This window comes from Micromys minutus, assembly GCF_963924665.1.
Source record: "Micromys minutus genome assembly, chromosome: 14".
In the NCBI taxonomy this organism is placed as follows: Eukaryota; Metazoa; Chordata; class Mammalia; order Rodentia; family Muridae; genus Micromys; species Micromys minutus.
Window position 1 is genome coordinate 36371757 of NC_137983.1, and position 21542 is coordinate 36393298.

Sequence of the window (21542 nt, forward strand, 5' to 3'; positions counted from 1 at the left end):
TACCCACCATGCACTGCACAGAGAGCCTTCTCTGATGAGAGTGGTACTAATCCATGGCTATCGGGATAGGAATCTAGAGGCAAGTTTAATACTGTGTCAGTTTAGCAAAAATAATTACAGGCACCTACTACCATAGACAACTGTAACTAGTTCTAATCACTCTCCAAAGTTATAAGAACATGTAGCACAGTGGGCTATTCAGCTTAGTGTTCTAGACAAATTATTTCATAGAATTGAAATATATTACTAAGGTTAGGTCTGCTGTTCAGTGCTGGAGAACTTGGCTAAAGGCACAAGGCCCTTGGTTCAGGAAGAACTACCTACGGAACCCCTGAAACGGCAGCTGTAACTGTCTCAGGGCTTTAGAAGCTGGAAAGAGGCAGGAATGGCAGAGGAGAAGGAGGAGGGGCGAGCTAGGAACTTAAGCCTTCTTGAGCTGTTGAACATCTGTTTTTATGTGAGACATTACATTTATTTTGTAGAGGAAAAGGGCGGAACTAGGTGAGGGCTAAGATCTGGTGTAGGGGTGTTATTTGGGAAGAAGTAAGTATACTGTAGTACGGAAAGAGACATGGGACATATGGATGGTTGGGAGCTGCTGCATGGGAATCAGGAGTTTGTGAGGGTGTCACTGGAACTTTCTGTTTAGTCAGAAAGTGATTCAGTAGGTTTGGGAGATTATACTTGACGTAGACATGTGGGCACAGAAAGAGGGAAGATAAAAGATAATACCTTGTTAGCAAGAAAAAATTTACTATGAGGAGCAATTTAATTTTTGAAGAAGTTAATTTGAGAAGTGGCAGCTTTTCATTTTATTCCCATTTTCTGGTGTACCAGACACTAGTCTGAAGGTTTTGCCTCTGTTGAAAGTCGCCCTAGCAACCAGGTCTTTAGTCATCAGTGCCTGGGCTCTTCACTCTGTAATGTGACCCACATTCTTTTCAAGTTGACTTTTAAAGGACAAGAACAGTATAAAAATTTCCTCTCAAGACTGCATTCCACAGAGCTATATATGGGGTTTCAGAGCTAAAAATGGCTGAATACTATATTCTTTCTAAAAACCTTCTCATTCTAAGTAGTTATTCAATGAATAACTTGGAAAATTCAATTAACCAGAACATTTATGCAGTTAACAAAGATGTCTTGCTCAGAGTAAGGTATCATTAAATATTTTCCAAAGCTTTCGTGAGGCTGGAAAGAAGGCTTAGTACTTAAGTTCTGGTCTGCAGAGGCCATGGATGGGGTAGCGATCATCCACATGGCAGATCAGAGCCTTCCGTAACTTCAGATGGAGGGGAATTTGATGCCTGGTCTTTCTAGCTACTGCATTCACATGGTTCACATACATCATACATACATACAGATAGGCATATATATGTATATACATGCATGCATGCATACATACACACAGACAGTATGCACACATACATATATATAGACAGACATATATGCATGCATACATATAGGCATACAAGGAAACAATGTTACATATTAAACAAATTTTAAATCCTCTTGTATTGTTTTAAAACAGGTTGCCCAGTTTAGTTTGAGTTTATAGTTGTGTAAGAAATTCGATTCTTTTAAAACAAAAATGTAATATAGCAAGGAATAAATAGGTTTCATTCTTTGCCTAATGATTACCATAGAAACTTGGTTGTATCAATTTATTTGCACAGGAGACAGAATTTACAATGATTATTATCATAAAGGGAAGAGGTACTTTCTACTAATTAGGGAAAGCATTATTACTTCATTCCAGTAAATGTGCAAATTAAATTTAGGTGTCTTTTCTTTCTTTTTTTTTCTGTGAGGAAGAAGGAAGGCTGGGATAATGATTTTAATGTCCAGCTAGTAATGTCATTTATGCAGTTCATTGCTTCTGGTGTTCTTTGGAAACAATGTACACTTACACATATTGTACAGGATTTTGCCTCACCTCCTGCTTGTACATGTTCTGCAAATAACATCTGATTAACAGAACTTAAAATCACATTCAGAGGGTGGAAGGGGGAACATCCTCATGGAAACTGGGAGAGGGGGGAACTCAGAAAGGGCATAACATTTGAAATGTAAATACATAAAATATTCAATAAAAAATTACATTCAGAATTCTGGATGAGAGTTCTAGAAATGTGTTTGTGACTTTCCACTTTGAGTAATAGAGGGCACTGTGGATGGAGGTCGTAATGACAGATGAATTTCAGTCGACCACAGTCATCTCGAGAACATCATACACATGTAACTTTCTGTGATGCTGTATCATTTACACTACCATACACACTTAAAGCAGTTCTGTGTATAGACATGAAGTAGGCAGTGAGGGGCTGAAAGAAACAAAACGTGCTTTAGAGAGTATCAGGGCAGAGTGTTCTCTGTTACAGGACAAGAAACTTGCATGACAACTTCCTGTTGGCTCTAGAACTAAATAATTGAAGAGTCTCTCATGAGAGTTCTGCCATCGCTCAGAAGTATTAATAGGCTACCGTCAACATTTAGCATGAACTGTTTTTGCTGGTATCTCAAGTGGCCATCAGTTGAGTAACGTTTGGGATGCGTCCTGAGCACAGCACAGTGAGAAGAAACTGTGCAGGGAAACAGGAATGATTGCACAACTCTCAGGCCACACTCCCCGTCACTTTCTGGAGTGGAGCAGTAGTCATAGTCATTTTTAAAAACTGTTGTTTTTAAAAGTCAGAGTTGTAGTAGCCGAAGTGAAATATTCAGACACATATCCAAACCTATCCACTGGGAACTGCATCAGGATTATGTGAGGATTTTTCTGTATTTAGACAGAATACTGTTTTCGTTACTTATTCATCAGCTGAACAAAAAGGTGGAACATAAGAACAGGCGAGGTTTCAAAACTGAAATTTGCTTTTAAACCCAAAGAATTGCTAGGTAGGCTTTTGCTTTATTTGGCCTGCTTATTTGAATGATATTTTTTTTCACGCTTTGTTTCTGATTTCAGCATTCTCATCGTCTTCCCGATAAATGTCGCAGTCACAGGCTTTTTGGTGCTGGCAAGGAGCAATCAGAGAGCTGGTGGAAGGCCCTTTCTCACAATCTCATCGCTGAAGGATTCTTGGTAGAAGTTTCCAGGCAAAACAAATTTATAAAGACTTGTTCCCTCACAAAAAAGGTAAACAGCGCAGAGATATGCCTGTTTGACTCATGTCTTCCCGCTGTGTGTTAAGATTCTTTTTGCTTTTGACAGGGTAGAAAGTGGCTCGGGGAAGCCAGTTTGCAGTCTCCGCCGAGCCTTATTCTTCAAGCTAATGAACAGATGCTTCCAAGGAAAGTTTTGCTACCAAGGTTATTTTTTATTTTCAACTTTCTTCCCCCATTCACTTTTGGGTTTGCTGAAGTGATTCAAATTCTAGCAGTTGATAGACTTTGTGCAGGTAAAATCAGTTTGGGTACCACTTGTAGAAGAGGGCCGTGGGGAAAAGACAAGTTATGAAATACTTTCACGGTTGACATCAAGTATCTGACTGCAAACCATACAGAGCTGCTGTCTTAGATAAGGCTAAAGAAGTGTTCCTTACAGAAGAAAACAGGCTTAGGGAAATCCTTCTGTTTGTCTTTTGAGACAGGGTTTTTCTGCCTTGTCCTGATCACCCTAGAACTTGCTCTGCAGTCCAGGGTGGGCTCGAGAATTCAGAGATCCACTTGCCTCTCTCTCCCCGGTGCTGGGATTAAAGATGCACAGCACCATTGCCTGTCTTGTTTTGTATTGCGCAATACACTGTGGTGCAAAGACATAAAAGATTTGAAATTATATTTTAAAATGTTTGTGCTATTGTATTGAAATGAATAGATGAATCTATGTGAATCACAGTCAGCCCGTGGTCATATATAATATAATAAAAGGCAGAGCCAGCAAGGTTCCTGCCTATTGCATAGGCATCGGGGTTGATGCTAAAGAATTAGTGACCCATACTGTAGGCCTAGGATCGTATGTGCTTGCTGCCTATGTTTTAGTGTCAGTGCAAATATTGATTGTGTATTAGCTTTTTGTTTGTTTTCTTTTTGAAATCCCTTTCTTTGAGGGAAATTTTTTTAATATCAATTCTTGAAGGGTAATATAATCTCTGCTCTTCAGGAGTAATGTGATGATTCATAAACTGGATGGTTACATTTTAACTTAGGGGCTATCTTAATTTTACTCTTTTTCAGTTCTAATCCTGTATCTTCAGAAACAAAGCCGACTGGATTAACTACTGGACAGGTTTGCTTTCAAGGGGTGGGTCTTACTGTCTCAGTCTACAAGGAGACAACTTGTAACAAGGGTTAAAGTCTTCTATTTGCATGGCTCGTACAAAACCACAAACTACAAAGAGAAAGGGTGTGACTAGAATAAAGAGACAATGCCCATAGGTTTTTGAACAATAAAGAAGTAGAAATATTTCATAAAGTAATTTTTCTTTTTAAGCTTGTTTTAGCTTGAAGCCAAATGATCTATAAAACAATGATATATTTATTATACTAGAGTGAATAAAGACATGTGATTCCTAAATATTCTCATCAAAGCTACATACACATACACACCCATTCCATCTGCAAATGGGCACACACATGCCTTCTTGTTTAGTTAGTATCATGGTCACTGCTACAGATTCTTTGTGCATAGGCTGTCCTGAGCGGAACATGGCAATGGGAAAATGGTGAATTCCGTCTCCTGGTACATCATTTCTCCTGGCTTAGGATGTTGGTGTGGAGTTGAATCACCTTTGTAATTTGGGCATCTGTGTCTCAGGGCATCCTTTGGATCATTTACTTTTTAAACTGTTTTTAAGATCATCAGAGGTGGTGGTTGGACAGCTTATTTTCAGCTTATTTATTTAAAGAATTGATTGCTTAGGGGGGAATTATTATTTTGAAATGCCTTTGTATTTAAATCTTTTTGTAATTTTTTTTCTTTTTTATTGGACTTTACATGTGGAAAAAATAGTCTAATTTGGAGAGAACGTATTCTTACAAAGTGCCTGAGAAAATTTCTTCTGGGAGTAACATTCCTAAAAGGTACAGAGTTCTAGTTTTTGTTTATTATATTTGCTTACATTATCGATACTGCCATTTTCCTTCCTTTCCTAAAGAAAAAGGACTATCAGATGTTGGACTGTTTCACTGAAAAAAAAAAAATCACAGTAACCACTGTAGTTGTAATGACTGAAAGAGACACATAAAAAGTTAGGGTGATGGATCGTACTTCTCGGGCACCTCTGTTTACTGTCCGAGACCAGCTCGGGCTCCCAAGAGGTCCACCCGGAGCTGGAGCGAGGATTGAAAGAAAAAGACAAGTCAGTTAAAGCTGCGATATGACTTTGGCCAGACTTGAGGCTGAAGCCTCGTGTCCGAAGCAAAGATTTGCTTTATTTGTCCTCTTTTTAAACTGTTTTAATTACATGCAAAACTGGTAACGACTGTTCTGACACAGGGATCAAACTTAACAATCTTGGAAGTCAGGTGAAAAGGTCAGAGACAAAATGGATACTGCTGTGCCTACATTCCAAAATCCACCCTGCCCTGAGCTGCATTTCTAAGGATGCAGCCTGGAGCTACAAATGTAAGAAAGTACTTCCCTATGCTGCATTCTAAAAGGTCCCACCCCAAACTTCAGATGTAGATGTACTTCCTTATAGCCTTATTCTTAGAGCCTGCCTAGTGCTAAAGATGCAGATGTGCTCGGTAATAGCCCTTATGGGGCATAGCACAGAGGCCAGATTCCTGCCTTGGCCAGCCCCAAAATGTCCTGGGATAATATTAATATTATTCTGCCATCAACTGTTCAGAGGTGCCAAAATGACTCTCCACATTTACAACGCTTTGTATTACAATGCTAAGCACTTGGTGCACCTGTATCTTAAAGCAAGACTTTATTATTTTCATTCTGAAGTCAGATATTCCAGGGGCAGCGTATGAATGCATAGCTAATGATGTTGCTGGCTCACATCTATGTAGGTCTACCTCTCTAATCACTGATAGTATGTATTTGGAAATGCATATCCCCAACTTATCTTCAAACAGAGGGGTTATGGCAATAAGACTGGAAGTGAAAGAATGGTTTTTACTTTTTGTTTTCTTGTGCTGGAGGTGGAAGCTGTATGTGTTTGATAAGCATCCTACCGTTGAGCTACGACCCCGCTGTTGATGATTCTAATCTCACTGCATGGCTTTACTGACATAATAGAAGCATGGAAAGTGTCTAGAGTCTAATATCCTGTCTGAGGATGGGATAAAGCACATGTCATGGCTATGTTCTATACGAAGATTAGATGGACTGCACTTATATTCAAATCAGGTTTAAGTAAATGTGCTGCAGGACCACGTGCTTTCTGTGCTGCTTGATCGTTTAGATAACACTATTTTGGATCTTACAAAACATTTATCACAGTATTAATTTCCTTATCTTGTTTTGTCTGGCCATATGAGATGCTATTACTAATGTTTTATTTATATGGAAACTTTAAGGAGTCTGTATGACAGTGTCCATCTAGTATCATGAAACATGTCTACATTTAAATGGTAACCGTGTTTCATTTGGCTGTTTTTAGTAATACAGGCATTGTTTTAGGAACTCAGGATTCACAGGAGACATTACTGGTGTTGTTGCCATAGCCCCTGATGGTAATAATTCAGTGGGACATACAGGTGAAGGTACACAGAAAACTACTATGGGCCCTGAGAGATGGACCAATGGTTTCAAGCACTTACTGTTCTCACAAAGGACCAGGGTTGGGTTCAGTACCTGGATGGTGGCTCATAACTATTTGTAACTCTAGTTCCAGGGAATCTAATGCCCTCATCTGATTTCTGTGGGCACTAGACACATGTGTGGAAAACATATGCTTTGTGCATACGTTCAGGTAAAGCATTCATACACATTATTGGTAAAAAGTAAATAAAAAGGTTTTAAAATGACCATTTAGACTATAATATTTTATGAAGAATAGAGGCTGAAACCGAGTAAAGGCAGGAACAGAAGTGGTCTTTCCTGGGGAAGAGGAAGTTGAGCCAGTTGTTTGCTCAGCACTAAACAGTCATCCCTGAAGCCATATGTACAAAGGACATAGACTCAGCAGGTTATATTTGGAAGTACATATGTGTATACAAATATATATGTATATGTTATACATATATATTCATGCAATACTAATTAATGAATTTGAAGGAGAGTGGGGAGGGATATATAAAAGAGTTTGTAGAGTGAAATGGGAAAAGAAAAATGTCAGTGCCAAGATGAGAAATGAACCCTAGTGCCTGGCTGCCCGTAAACGTAGGTTCTGAAGATCAAACTCCGCTCGTCATGCTTGCATGACAGGCACCAGCTAAGCTCTCTTCCCAGACCCTTTATTATCATTATTCTTGATATGTGTTCATTAAATAACACATAGAAGTCCCTTGGCACTTTGAGGCTTATAAAAAGTACAACAGCCCACGGTCTCCCTAAACTCCTAGGATCATTCTTGGATCTTTTAGCTGATGTCTCTTTCTAAATGCCCTTCTTTTAAACCACTGGTTTTCAGTGTATCAATTAAAACATAGTTGACTTTTAATTATATGGTATGCTTCCCTTTCTTCAATTCCTTGAATATTTGTTTGAGTCATTGTTCTTTGCAATGTCATAGTGATACAAACATTACAAATAGTTACAAGCAAACTGGGTCACTTTGGCTGCTGTTTTCTCTTTTTCTTGGTGTTAATAACTCTCCTTTTTTTCTAGAGCTGGCTTTAGTTTTCTTTTTACTGTTTGTCCAGCTCCTTTTAGATCTGTTCTCTTTTTTTTTTTTCTCTTCTCATCTTAGGAATTTTTGTCACTATGTTTTCATTTCTAAAAGATCTTGTTTATTACTGTTTCACAGCCTTTCAGGTAAAAATCAAATGTAAAAATTATGCCTACTTTTAAGTGATGTGTCACTTCAAGGATGTAGTATCTGATCCTCATTGTTGATGTTTTCTGTGGGTACTTTGAAATTTTCTTGTGTCCTTGTAATAAGCATGTACAATCCATTTCAAAATTATTTTTATCTGACATATAAATACATGGGTTTTCATGGAACATTTCCATACCTGTATCATGTAGTTCATTGTTTTTCACCTGCTCCATGACCCCACACTTCCTTCCTCCCTTGCTAGTCTCCGTCTCTTCCTCCTCCTGCTTCTGTGGCGTATGGATCCTGTCCACGCAGACCTTACCCCTCTCCCTCCTTCACTCCTCTTCCCCCTTTCTCACAGTGACTTTACACAGGCAGGCACTCACACACACACACACACACACACACACACACACACAAGTGCGCTCTCAAACACACATACACATACTCTAGATCTGCATATGAGAGAAAGTGTGATATTTTTGTTTCTGAGTTTGGCTTATTTTGCTTAGCATAATCATCTCTAGTTGCATCCATTGTCCTGTGAATGTCATTATTCCATTGTTCAAAGCTGAATAAAATGGCATTGTGTACACGTATCTGTTTTCTCTATCCAGTCAATGCTGATTGACATCTAGGTTGGTTGCATATCTGGCTATTATGAATAGTGCATCAATTAGAAAGGATGGACAGCTGTCTTTCTGTTCTGTTGACTTAGAGAAACCAGCAACCTTGGGTAGTTCTGATTTTTGAGACATCCCAACACTGATTTCTGTCGTGGCTGCTTTTGTTTGCATTTTCACAAACACTGACTGAGGTTCCATTGTTCCCGTGTCTTGGTCTGCATTTGTTGTTTGTTCCCTTGAGGACAGCCATTTAACCATCGTGAGATTCCCACCAGAACAGTTTGTTTTTTTATTTAGTATGTATAAGTCTACTGTCGCTGTCTTCAGACACACCAGAAGAGGGCATCAGATCCCATTACAGATGGTTGTGAGCCACCATGTGGTTGCTGGGATTTGAACTCAGGACCTCTGGAGGAACAGTCAGTGGTCTTAACCACTGAGCCACCCCACTGGTTCCCACCAGAACAGTTTTTTAATTTGAGTTTCAGATGAGTTAGGATATTGAACAACTGTTTCTAATCTGCCATTTGTACTTTTTAATCCTTCGAGAATTGTCAGCTCAGTTCTCAAACGTAGATGGACTTATTGATTTGAAATACTTTTATATTTACTGCATATTAAGTTACTGTTAATGAAATATTCCTCCCACTTTGCAGGCTTTCTCTTCACATTAGCCACTGATTAGCCTTTGCTTTGCTGATGCATTTTCATTTCATCCAACCTCCTGTGTGGCTGCTTCTCACCCTGTGGGATCAATGCCTTGAAGTGCTTTCCTAGAGAGCTCTCAGGATTCTAGGGATTTTAGGGTCGGAAATACAGGTTTGCTTTATTTATTTATTATTTCTCTATCTATGCATCCATCCATCCCCAGTTTTCCTAGCATTCTTTGCTGGGTTTTCTCCATTATATATTTTTGAAGCCTTTAGCAAAAACCAAGTGACTGCAGCTGTGATTTAATTCTACCCTCGAATTTCCTTGATCCACGTGTCTGTTTTTGTGCGGTGCCCTGTTCTGGTCTGTTTTGTTTTTTACTGTCTCTTTGGTGTAATTTGAGACCAGCCGTGAGGTCTGGTCTCTAGTTTGCCTTCTGCTCAGACTTGCTTTGCCATTTGCTGTCAGTTTGCTTCTCTTTGAATTTTAGGATGTTTTTCTCTTTCTATAAAGAATGTCCTGCATTTTGATGGGGTTGTGTTGAATCTTAGAGCAGTTTCTGTAATCCAGTTATTCCCACCACATTCTGCCAATCTGTGTATTGAGGGTCTTTCTATCTTATGCCTCCAACTTCTTTTCTTCAAAGTTTAAGGTTGCAGAAGGCTTTCGAGTCCTTGGTAGGTTTATCCCTAGGCTTTAGTGGGACTCTCTTACACCTGAGTTTTTAATCAGGTTCGTTATTTGAGGTGTAGGGAAGTTACTGACTTTGGTGTATTTATTTTTTAATCTACTTCGTAGCTGAAAAATGTTTATCAGGTGTGAGGGTTTTCTGGAAGAACCCTTTAAAAATAGGATTATATATCATCTGCAAGTAAGAATAATTCTATTTGTATGCCTTTGTTTCTTCTTCATATTTAACTTCTCTAGCTTAGCCTTTTAGCACCAGATTGAATAAGGATGGAGAAACCATTTGTTTTGTTCCTGATTTTAGAGGAAATATTTCCATTTTCCCCTAATATCATGTTGGCTATCGGTTTATAGTATGTAGCCTTCATTATATTGAGGTAGATTCCTCTATTTGTAGTTTCTTAAGGGCTTTTTCCCATGAGGGCCAGCAAACTTTGTCAGAAGCTTTTCCTGTATACATTAAGATGCTTGCATTATGGAAACTATCCTTGAGTCTTCTAAGGCTGTGTTTTTTCATTTATTCTGCGGAAGCATCAGTGTATCCCTAGGATCTACCCCCCTTGGCCGTGGTGTATGACCTTGTGTGTTCCTGAATTTTGTTGACGCGTTTATTTTTTTATTTATGTTCATGTGGATATTGGCCTCTCTGTGTCTCTCTGTGTCTCCCTGTCTGTCTCTCTCTGTCTCTGTCTCTGTCTCTCTGTTTCTGAGTTTGTGTGCATGCCTGCCCTTATCTCTTGGTAGGGTAATGCTAGCTTCACAAAATGAGTTCGGTGCTGTTCTTTCTCTTTGTATTGAATGGTACAGTTTGAGGAGCATTGCTGTTTGCTTGTTTATTTTTAGATCTGGTGGAATTCAGCAGTGACTCCACCTGCTCCTGAGCCTCTCATGGTAGCAGACTGTGCTCAGTGGACTGCACCTGTTGTCGGTACTGAGGGAATGAATATTCATACCCCATTTCTTCTTAGTTTTTACATAGCCTAGGGTCCCAGCCCATTGAATTCCCACCCCAGTATTCAAGGTGGGTCTTCCCACCTCAGTTAACCTGATCTGTAATCTCTAAGTAAATCACCAAGCTTACTGCTGTGTAACCCTTGACCCTGTCACGTTCCCAGTCAGTCCCATCGCCCAGGCTGCCGCCGCGTCAGGTGTGCCACACAGTTTTAATGAAAATTTCTCTGCGTGCGTGTCTGTGTTAGTGACGTCACTTAGAATTTTGCAAGAAAATGTGATAGTAAGCTTTTGGTTTAGTAGAAGTCACCATGCTAATAAACCAAGGCGAAAGGTCAAGTGGGCCAGTGAGATGCCTGAGGGGATGGAGACACGGGCCTGCTGTCTGTGCCCACTGACAGCAGAAAAGGAGAGCTGGCCTCCTCAGTATCTGCTCAGATCACATACATGCACCATAGCATGCGTGCTCGCACATACACTAAACACAGCGTCTAAATGTGAATCAAAGGAGATGTATACTTTTCTTGATTAACTTAGTATTTCTTTGAATTGCAAGTCGACTTTAATATATGTGACAGGATTTCATAAAGGAATAAGTCCTTACTTTGTACTGTAATTACTGAATTCTTGGAACAGAAATTTGCAAACATTTCTGGAATACTGATCATATTTACTTTCTTATTTTTTAGAAGAGGGAATTTAAGTCTGACATACTTTATCTTATACAATTTCAGTTTACTGTTTACAGTTAGTCCATGGGTGAGAAATGCTTCTTGTGAAGTACCTAGCTAGCCTCCCAGGGCATTTCCTCTCTGAGACTTCGATGCATTCTCTCCAGTTTTTGAAAAGTCCAAAACAAAATTGCATCTTTTGTCATATATTTGTTTGATTTTGAAAAAAAAAAAATCTGAATAAGTTTATTAGTTCTTTGCTGATGTTGCCTACCAACAAGAATCAGGGATTTCACAGCAAGAACAGACTGTATTCCCATTGGTTAGGAAAGTATTTTCTTCTCTGTGAATAAACCATATTTTGTTTCCAAGCATGTGGTTCAGAAGGAAGATTGGTAGATGCTCCCTTTAAGCCACTATAAAAGAACTAAATGGCACCTTTAGCTGCAGCATTACAATAAATTATCTCATAGAAATGTTTAATAGCTAGGCCATTGTGTCTGAAGTAAAGGTTGTCATACTTGCATTGTGAAGAGTAAGTGCTAGTTTTGGACAGATTCTTATTTGGAATAAGAAATAAAAAGTTACGGATGAAAGAAGGAAATGTGTATTTTCTTTTCAATATTTTAGAATCTGGATGCAGCCCCCAGGAACACCTTACAGCTCCTCAGAACCTGTCATCTCAGCCCAAGAGCTCAACACTCGGGTAAGGCTTTCGTACAGTGGTGGCCAGCTTACTAAAATGTAGCTAGTACTTTAAAGTAGCCACGCTCATTTCTTCATAACGGGACAGTGGTGCCTGGAGTTCTAAAGGAAAAGGCAGCTTCTTGCTAAGTGCAGTTTAAAAAGCAGTGCTGTGTCCTTGTTTCTTGCTAGACTGGGTTATATGCCAAGTTGGTGGAAGCAAGGCAGAAACAGGCTGCTAAGATGGATGTACCGCCAGCTGTTTTAGCAACAAACAAGGTTCTGCTGGATATGGCCAAAATGAGGTAAGCTGCTCATGTTCTGACTCTCTGTGATACAAAAGGTGTCTGAAACATGCTGTTAGCTCACCATGTGGCCACGTTCAGCCTGGGAAGGACTGTCACGTCTCCTAGGCTGCTGTGCTGTCTCAGATACCCTCTGATTCCCTGCCTCCCACCAGTGAATCATATCCATTGGCTGCTCACCCTCTGAACACCTCTTCCTCTTCTAAGTTTTTAGTTGTACTCTGATGTTCTTGGTGACATGCTTAAAACCTTGTTTTTGCTTTCTTTCCTCTTAGTTTCTCTCTTTCTTCTCTTATTTATGTAATCTCAGCTCTTGATTTAGACATTCTTTTGTCTGTCCATTGTGCCTTTCTTCACAAGGTATTGGTTCAGACCTTTCTGTTATTTCAGAACTCCCTACTGCAGAAGCCTCTTAGCTGGCCACTCCCTCACATCCGATAACACAGAACAAACCGATTACACAGCCTTGGCTTCAAATTCAAGCTCTTCTATTTGTTGACTTAAACCTACTTTTTCACTCCAGTACAGAATTTGGAGTGGTTTCTGTGACCTGAATGTCTTCCCATCTCTGGGCATGCTCTTTTAGCTTTCATATGTGTTGTTTCTGCTTTGAATTCCTTGATTTCGCAGTTTATTTCAAGAAATTCTCAAGGTCTAGCTTAATTCCCGTTTCCTCCTTGATGTCTCCTGTTGTGTTACAGCCAAATAATTCCTCTCCCTTGAACTTGTCAAGGGTTTTCAGGTGAATTCTAAAGATGCCTTAATGGTGATTATTGCTTTATTTCCTTTTCTGAATAATTAGTTGTAAAATCTATATGAGAACGTAACCCAGTAACTTACAGTACTAGTTTCCCGCCTTGTTAGGCTTTGTTATCACCCAGCATGTCTCAGAAGAACAAGAACTTATTTCCTAAATATTATTTATTTGTTCCTTTAAAACTTTGTTTCTGTCACCAAATTTCACTGAATAGATATTGCTTAAGTGCGGGATGTTTTAAGCATCCTTAACACATAGTGGTTTACAAGTTACTATAACTATTTTGTTAAATAAATATTCTAAGAAGACACTTTACTATTCAGAGAACATATTTAGAAAGACCACATTATATAATCTTTGATATTGGACATACTAGAAAAAGGTGAGCACTATGACTCATGGATTTTCTGTTTTTAAAACTCATTTTAAAACTTAAAAGAGCAGCATAGCAGTTGTATTACAATTAGGGCATTTAAAATGTAAATGCTGTAAGCATCATTGGCTTAAAGCAGACTCAAATAAACCCACTGAGGTAAAGGCTTAGTGAGCCAGTTTACTGCTACCAGAGACGTTTTCCAGGTAAGAAATATGAATGAGACTTACTTCTGAGTTTTTCAGCCTTTCTTACTTTCTCCTTTAGAGACTCATAGTTTCCATGTATGTGAATAATATGAATAACCAAGTGGAACACTGGCTGTTAGCATATCTTTTCTGATAATGGCCTCTTCACCGGTTAGAACTAAGTTTTGTGGTAATAGCAGCGGAGCCTTTATTTGTTACTAGTTTACGTAGCAAGCCTATCAGTGGTCAGAGGTAGAGAAAGGAATCACAAGGTGTGGCTGTTTGTATAAAGCACTGGTTTTGACTGTAGAAAATGTAGTTTTCGAGTTCAGCATGAGGCTGAACAGGAGCTGTATTCGCAGAGTGATGCTGTCTCAGTGACTTCTTCAGAATTCCCTCTTTTGCTTGTAAACGGCAGACCAACTACTGTTGAAAACGTGAAACAGATCGATGGTGTCTCTGAAGGCAAAGCTGCTCTCATGGCCCCCCTGATGGACGTCATCAAACATTTCTGTCAAGCAAATGGTGTTCAGGTAAGAGCCACACTCGTGACCATTTCAGAGCCAGTGCTTTCTCTGTTTACTTGCATTTCTACCCAAACACTTATTAAATGGATTCAGATTGTTTTACATGTTAGCTATATCTTAAAAATCAACTGATGCAGGATCTCCTGTTGTAGCCTTGGCTTCCCTGGAATTGACCTTACAGTTCATTTGGCCTTGAACTTGGATTCCTATCTGGGTCTTCCAGTTCGAAGCCCACAGGCAGGAGCCATCAAGCCTGGGAGTTCCTACCTCCCTTTATTGGTAATGCTAAAGTAGCTGTCGAGATACAGGTCTTTAACGGAAAGTGTTATTTTAAGTTTGGATATGTTTTGTATTTTGGCTGACAGGTTCTTTTAACTCCAATATGGCAGTTTGGAGTTGAAGCTGTGTGTGTATCCTAGCCGTTAGTTGGTGTGGAGCCTAGCCTTCATTTTCCTTTGGTTCTGCATGAGTCCTGATCAACACCCCTTCCTGCAATTACAGATCCTCCGATTTCCCTTCATTCTCTGCAGTCTTTGCAGGGTTTGTTTATTTCAGCCGGCGTTTTCTTGTTCCACCATAAAGATCATGACCATAGAGTTGTTTGTTTTACAAACAAACCCATGTGTAAACCCCGCTGTGAGATGAGACCCGGTGGCTGTGAAGACTGCTGGTCTCAGAACTGGACTCAGCTTCAGCTCTGTGCTTTCCCTGTGTATGTGACATTATCTTGCATTTCCCTGGGTCTCCATTTGCTTCTCTGAACCACAGAAGTGATGGCTTCTGTCCCAGGCCAGGGAAGTGGTGACACGTGTTAGAGAAAGTCTGCAGCCGTGGCGGTGCGTAGGCTCGTTTCTCCCCAGCAGGTCCGGCAGGCCCTCTTCAGAGCACTCTACCCTGATGTATGTAGTATGCCTGATGATTGTGCATACTGTATCTGCTTTTGAAACAGAAAATCTTTGGCAACCTTAAAATTTCTCTTTCATAACCTTGTACAAGCAGCAGTTGCATGAACTTCATCACATTTCTTATCAGATATTGAAAGTGAAATTTAGGTATCTTGATGATTATATGAGGAATGCCACCCGGCAGTAACTGAGGGAGCATGCTCTCTGTGAGCACTCACTGATCTTCCTTCATGAGTGAGTGCTGTGAATTACTTCAGCCAGCTCTCTTCAAGAGAGGAGACGGAGGTGAGGCAAAAGAGAAATGCCCCAAAGGGCAAATGTCCAAACAACAGTCCTGAATCTTCTGGAGCGAGAAAAATGATTTGTGCAGTTAGCTTGCATTATTGAAAACATTTATTAAATAGTCACAATATTTAGTAAGCTTTTAATATATTGCCTTCAAATATATTTATATTTCTTATGAGCTCCCTAAATGACAAGATAAAGAAGCAAAATATCCTCACATATCTTTGTTTAATAGATCTCAATGGTCTTACCAAGATGAAACCAGTTATATTCAGTAGGAGACATTATTAAGCTCTTTTCCCCATTTTGTTGTAACTATGTATGTTGATTTTATCTGACTTTTATATATGACTAAAAAGCAAGTTTTCATTTATTTATTTTAAAGCTTAAAAGATTTCATTATTTTTAATAATTCTTTTTTAGTATTCCCATTTTTTCTTTTGGAGTTTCATAAGGAACTATACCTAAGAGAGTTTTTAAAGTACATCTTTTAAGTATTTTATGTACTTATTTTCCCATAAGTGTGTGTGTGTGTGTTCCCAACACATTGTCTATTCAGCCATATATATAAGGCTTTTTACATGATGCCCGAGGGCCAGAGCTCTAGTTGGGATGTGTGCTTTACAGTTAATTACACAACATATTTTAACATAAATGCATATATGTCCATAAACATACATATATACACATATAGTTATGTACATATACAGATATAGTAAGGATATGTCTCTTTATGATCTGTGTACCTAATCTATGATTATAGTATGTAAACTTGTATACTGATTCTGTTCAGTGTTCACTTCCAGAGAATTAGGATTAGTTTAGAGACATTAGTTAGAACATTTTATATATATAAAATGTGTGTGTGTGTTTCCTTTTGAACGTTACTGAAACTAAGAGAAGATGAGAAAGTTTGTTGCATACTCTTAAGTTATTTAACCTTTTAAATCAAATGTAAAACATTCTCCTTTTGCTTCCCCATGAGCTCGGTTTTTTAGATTCCTGCAGTGTCTCACAGCACTGTTGATCTGTGTGGGTGGTTGTGTTGTGTCTGCTCTTATCTTATTCTGACTTGTGCTACATTTACAATTCGGCAGACAGACCTCTTTTCCAGTGCCAAACCTCAGGAGGAGCAGGAGAGAAGTCAGGAGATGGAAAATAAAGACTGCTCACTCCCCAAGTCTGCAGCTGTCACATACTCTCTCTTCCAGGAAAAGAAAATGTCCTTAGTAAGTGCCGCCTTGAGGTGACAAATGCTATTGTGTTTTCTCAACTTTGCAGGATCGAAGCTGTGACAGGGTTTCTTACTTCTTGTCATAGTAAGTCTCATCCTTAATTTTCAGACACAGTGGTATTCTCTGTTTCTGGGAAGCCTGGCTCTGTCAGGTAATAACTGCAGATCTAGTGTGACTGTGATAATCTTAACGGAGACTGTCACAGGGAACATGACTGTGGCTTAAGGAAAAGATAGCAGAAAGGCTTTTAAACCAGTATGAAGCCATCAGTGTATGTATTATTAGGAAACGCAAAACCAAAATGTGATCCAATAATATCAAAAATACCATTTACCCTGAGACATGAGATGCTCTGTATTATGGAGTATGTAATTTTTAGTTCACTATACCTTCAGGTCAGCACACTTATCAAGTATGTGGGTTTTTATTCTATGAGATGGAGAACATATCACAAGAGGCACCTTGAGACCCCTGCTTTGCATTCCTGGCCTCTCTGACATGAAGCTGAACTAGCTCTCATGGGCCGGGGCCTGCTTCTCCTGTCTACCCTGCATCAGGACACTTTATTCAGCATAAAGTCAGATGGAAATGAGAACAGTCAGTCCTTAACTCAAAATGTCTAGATTGTCAGTCTCCTCACTTAAAATAAGTATTTTCATTACCTGTTTTTAAAATAGAGTAGGAATTCAAGTTGCATCCCTTGAATGTAACAGTAACATGCATTTGTAGAATAGACCTCATGTGTATGATTTCACCATGTATAAACAATTACTGAATACGATCACCAAGAAATCTTGGAATGGGCTTCAAATTTTGGAATAAAGCATATTATAGAGCCCAATAATGATAAATAGAATATGTCACATTCTGTTATCAATGGCATGATAAACGAAATATCTTCATCTATGTCCTGTGGCATTATGCAGTAGTGTTTGATTTTGCAAAACGATTGTTGATTATCTATACCTCCCTGGAGTCTTTAGAGGGTCTAGCTAGTTAACTGCAGAATTAAACACATCTGAGGACTAATTAGTGATAAGCAATACAATTAGTTGGAAGTAATTTGATGCCTAGTATCAAATAACCCCGATATTATACACACATGGTCCATACTTTTTAATGGAAGCAATTTAACACCTACTAATGGAAGATAAAAATACCGCCCTAGATGGTCTGCTCTGTGAATCAGTCAACATTCACAAATACAGTCTAAATTCAGATTTTCTAAATATATTGAAAGAAATATCATGAGTGTTAGTGTCATTGAATGTATATGCTTTTTATTTTAAAAAAGCTTTGACCTAATATATATTGTAAATGTATTTGGAGTCACATCTGTTTCAAGTTCTTTATAAGCATACTTTTTAAAACTGATCATTGTCATCTTAAGTTGAGTAGTATGAGGGTGAGCAAGCATCCCTGACAAAGTGTAGTCACTGCTTTATGAAAGGTGCTTATTTAAAATATTATTATTATTATTATTATCATTATTATTATAGTCTTCCAAAGACCCTTCTAAAGAGTTCTTCTGGAACCTTGCATCATCCCTGAGCACTTAGGCGTTGTCTTCCTGGAAATTTATGTAGCCAAAGCACCTTGTCCAGTTTTAAGAGCATCACAAAACAGCTTTCTATATTTTCAAAGGGTATAGCAGATGCCAGACTTAGCGTAAGGAGGCTGAGGGGCTGACATCAGTAGCTTTTTAAAGTGAATACAAAAGGAAGGGGTGGGGATTGAATTTTTGACTAAAGTTGCATGATTTCGCTTTAATCAACAGATACGGTCGAATCTGTGGAGCTCTATATAATAGTTTTAAAGATATATTTAAAATGAAAACTGTATTCAAGGTTTATTCATTGCTTATTTATCGGTGAATATTTACTCCCTGAAGATGTCAGGTGTTTCCTTTCTGTGAGGTTCAGTGGGAAGCCTTAAGCTCACTGTTTTTGGTTTGTTTTTGTCTCCCTGCAGCACAGCATAGCTGAGAATAGGCTTCTGCCTCTCACAGCAGTTGGCATGCACTTAGCCCAGGCGGTGAAAGCCGGCTACCCCCTGGATATGGAGCGAGCCGGCCTGACCCCAGAGGCTCGGAAGATTATTATGGATGTTATCCGAAACCCTCCCATCAACTCAGGTGATGAGCACAGCTCTTCTCTGCAGCCTAATGACCTGAATCAGCTCAGTAAACAAGCCACTCAGTTTCACATGAACAGCACTGACCCTAAAACCGTGCTGTGATTTTACTTGGTAACTTTTTTTTTTTTTTAAATATTTCTTCCTCAGCAGAAGGTATACTGAAAGAATCTTTCTTTTCAGATGAGCATTTTCTCACCCATTCCCAAACCGGGCACAGTTACTCCCAGCCGCTAAGGACTCCTTTTCCCCTAACTGCCTCTGAGTCCCTGCCACTGATTTCTGTCTCAGTCACTGACATGTCAAGCTCTGTAGCCCCATTTCTTCTCCATGTTTGACAGATAGCTCAGCAGTTAAGAGTACTGGCTGTTCTTCCAGAAGACTGGGCTTTCCGGCACCACATGGTGGCCCACAACTTACTGTAATTCCAGTTCTTGGGACTCTGAAAGCCCCTTCTGACCTCTGGTTGGGACCAGGTGCACATATAATGCATAGACACCTCATTACAGATGGTTGTGAGCCACCATGTGGTTGTTGGGATTTGAACTCAAGACCTCTGGAAGAGCAGTTAGTGCTCTTAACCACGGAGCCATCTTTCCAGCCCAAATCTTATTTTTAAAATAAATTCTGTCAGTTGTACTAAAGTAATGGTCATTTTTTTTTAAGAGGACCAGCCAGAGAGATGGCTCAGCAGTTAAGAATACTGACTGCTCTTCCAGCGGTCCTGAGTTCAATTCCCACTGAGTTCAGTGAGATCAGATGTCCTCTTCTGGTGTATCCAAAGACAGGAACAGTGTATTTACATACATTAAATAAATAAATAAATACTTAGAGGACTAGCCTCTTTTTTTAATGTAGATTTATTTATTTATTTTATGTATGTGAGTACAGAAGAGGACATCAGATCCTATTACAGATGGTTGTGAGCCACCATGTACTTGCTGGGAATTGAACTCAGGACCTCTGGAAGAACTTTCAGTGTTCTTAACCACTGAGCCATCTATCTCTCCAGCCCAAGCAATGGTCATCTTAAAAACAAACAACCCTTTTCTGCAAAGCTGAGTGAATTCTTACATTTTCTTACTTGAAATTCTTTTCATGTTTTCCTCATCCAAGAATCTTAAAGTGATAAAGACTCAGAAAGACTCTTTCTCAAATGCAATCTGGTTATAATTTGATTTTTTTTTTGTACATATCTTTGTATAGAGAAAGCATGTCTAGGCATGCTAATTTAAGACTTAGAACGATATTTGCACGATTCTAATTATAAGTTAATGAATTGATAGTTTTGGAAACTTAGTCAACGTGGGTGTGCTAAGGTTACATTTAAGTTTCTACATTTTAAAACCCCAGGGCCAGATCTTAGGCTTCGTGCTAGAATATCCAGAGTGACTCAGTACAGACAGGGAGTCTCCTCAGCAGAAGCCAGTCTGTTAGACCTGAAGGCAGAAGAGGCAGAACATTTGCTGTTCAGGATTAGATTCAAGGTGCATCAACCTTTGTCTATTGCAAAAACGACACATCAGTTTATGGGAAGCCAAATGGGCAGTGTGACACAGCATTGCTTCCTGTTTAAAAAGATTAACAATCATGTTTGCTGCCGATTGGCTACCTTCCTGGAACATGAGCTGACAGAGTTAGCCTGCACAGGTAGGTGAAAAGACTTAGGCAGTGGATACACTAGTGAGCCAATCTTCGTTTCTACAGTCCATGGTTTGGGACCCATTTCTTCATGTATGAAATAGAAAGAAATCGGTTTTTTTTGTCTTTTTCAGAATTGAGAGACATACACTGAACACTAGACAGAGAGCCTTGGTACATGGCAAATAATAAATAGGTTCATTATTGAGGGATGGTTGACATGAATTATAATATCCAAGTGCATTTTAAAATAGCCTTTAAATATCATCTCCTTTATAGTCCATCTTTCTGATAGTTAATTAAGAATATATGAAGCTGGAGCTAGAGAGACGGCTGTGTATCAGTGCTGCTTTTGCAGAGGTTGGGTTCCCAGCACCCACATGGTGACTCTCAAATGTCTGTGACTTCAGTTCTAGGGGCTATGATGCCCTGCTCTGGACTATGCAGATATCAGGCACACACACAGTACACGTACATGCAGGCAAAACAGTCATATACATAAAATACAAACAAATAATTGTTTAAAAAGAATATATGACATTAGTAAGTAAGTGTATACAAAGGAAGATTTTTAAAAAGCTGTACAAACTACTCCTCAGTATTAATTTCCTGTCTCCAATATATATATCTGTGAATGTCCAAGTATCTTCTATAAAATGTAACACACATATACATGTAATACTTGAAATTACATTATATCACATATAATATTCAGCTCCTATACTATAAATGCTTTGTTAGTAGTTGTTACAGTGTATTGTTTGAGAATAATGAGAATGTGTGTACATGTTTAGTACAGATAATGGTTTGTTTGCTTTGAGAAAAGGTCTTGCTGTGTGGCCTAGGCTGTCCTTCTCAGTCTGCTGAGTGCAGGGATTATAGGCATGTGCCACCATACCCAGTCTGCTTGGTGAAACCAGGATGTGGAAACCTGCGGCTTTGGTGAAGAGCCAACAGATAACACTGGTAAATTGTATTTTATAGAAGCATGCGACTGAGAATTCCGCAGGCTCTAGTGATCTTCTCTGTGCTTATATACAGATAATAAT

The 21542-nt window shown here is 39.1% G+C and overlaps 1 protein-coding gene across 3 annotated transcripts in view; it reads left to right on the top strand.

The window, feature by feature from the left end:
• The window catches only part of WRN (WRN RecQ like helicase), a 114527-nt gene that overhangs the window by 83143 nt on the left and 9842 nt on the right, over positions 1-21542 (top strand). For 2 of the 3 annotated variants that reach the window (XM_080928743.1, XM_080928745.1), the window contains 9 exons: positions 2969-3139; positions 3215-3312; positions 4177-4243; positions 4952-5022; positions 12091-12166; positions 12337-12449; positions 14186-14300; positions 16582-16713; positions 18691-18853. In XM_080928743.1, coding sequence (XP_080784869.1) covers positions 2969-3139; positions 3215-3312; positions 4177-4243; positions 4952-5022; positions 12091-12166; positions 12337-12449; positions 14186-14300; positions 16582-16713; positions 18691-18853 — 1006 coding nt within the window. The remainder of the gene's footprint in view (positions 1-2968; positions 3140-3214; positions 3313-4176; positions 4244-4951; positions 5023-12090; positions 12167-12336; positions 12450-14185; positions 14301-16581; positions 16714-18690; positions 18854-21542) is intronic. The other variant, XM_080928744.1, reaches the window with a different exon arrangement.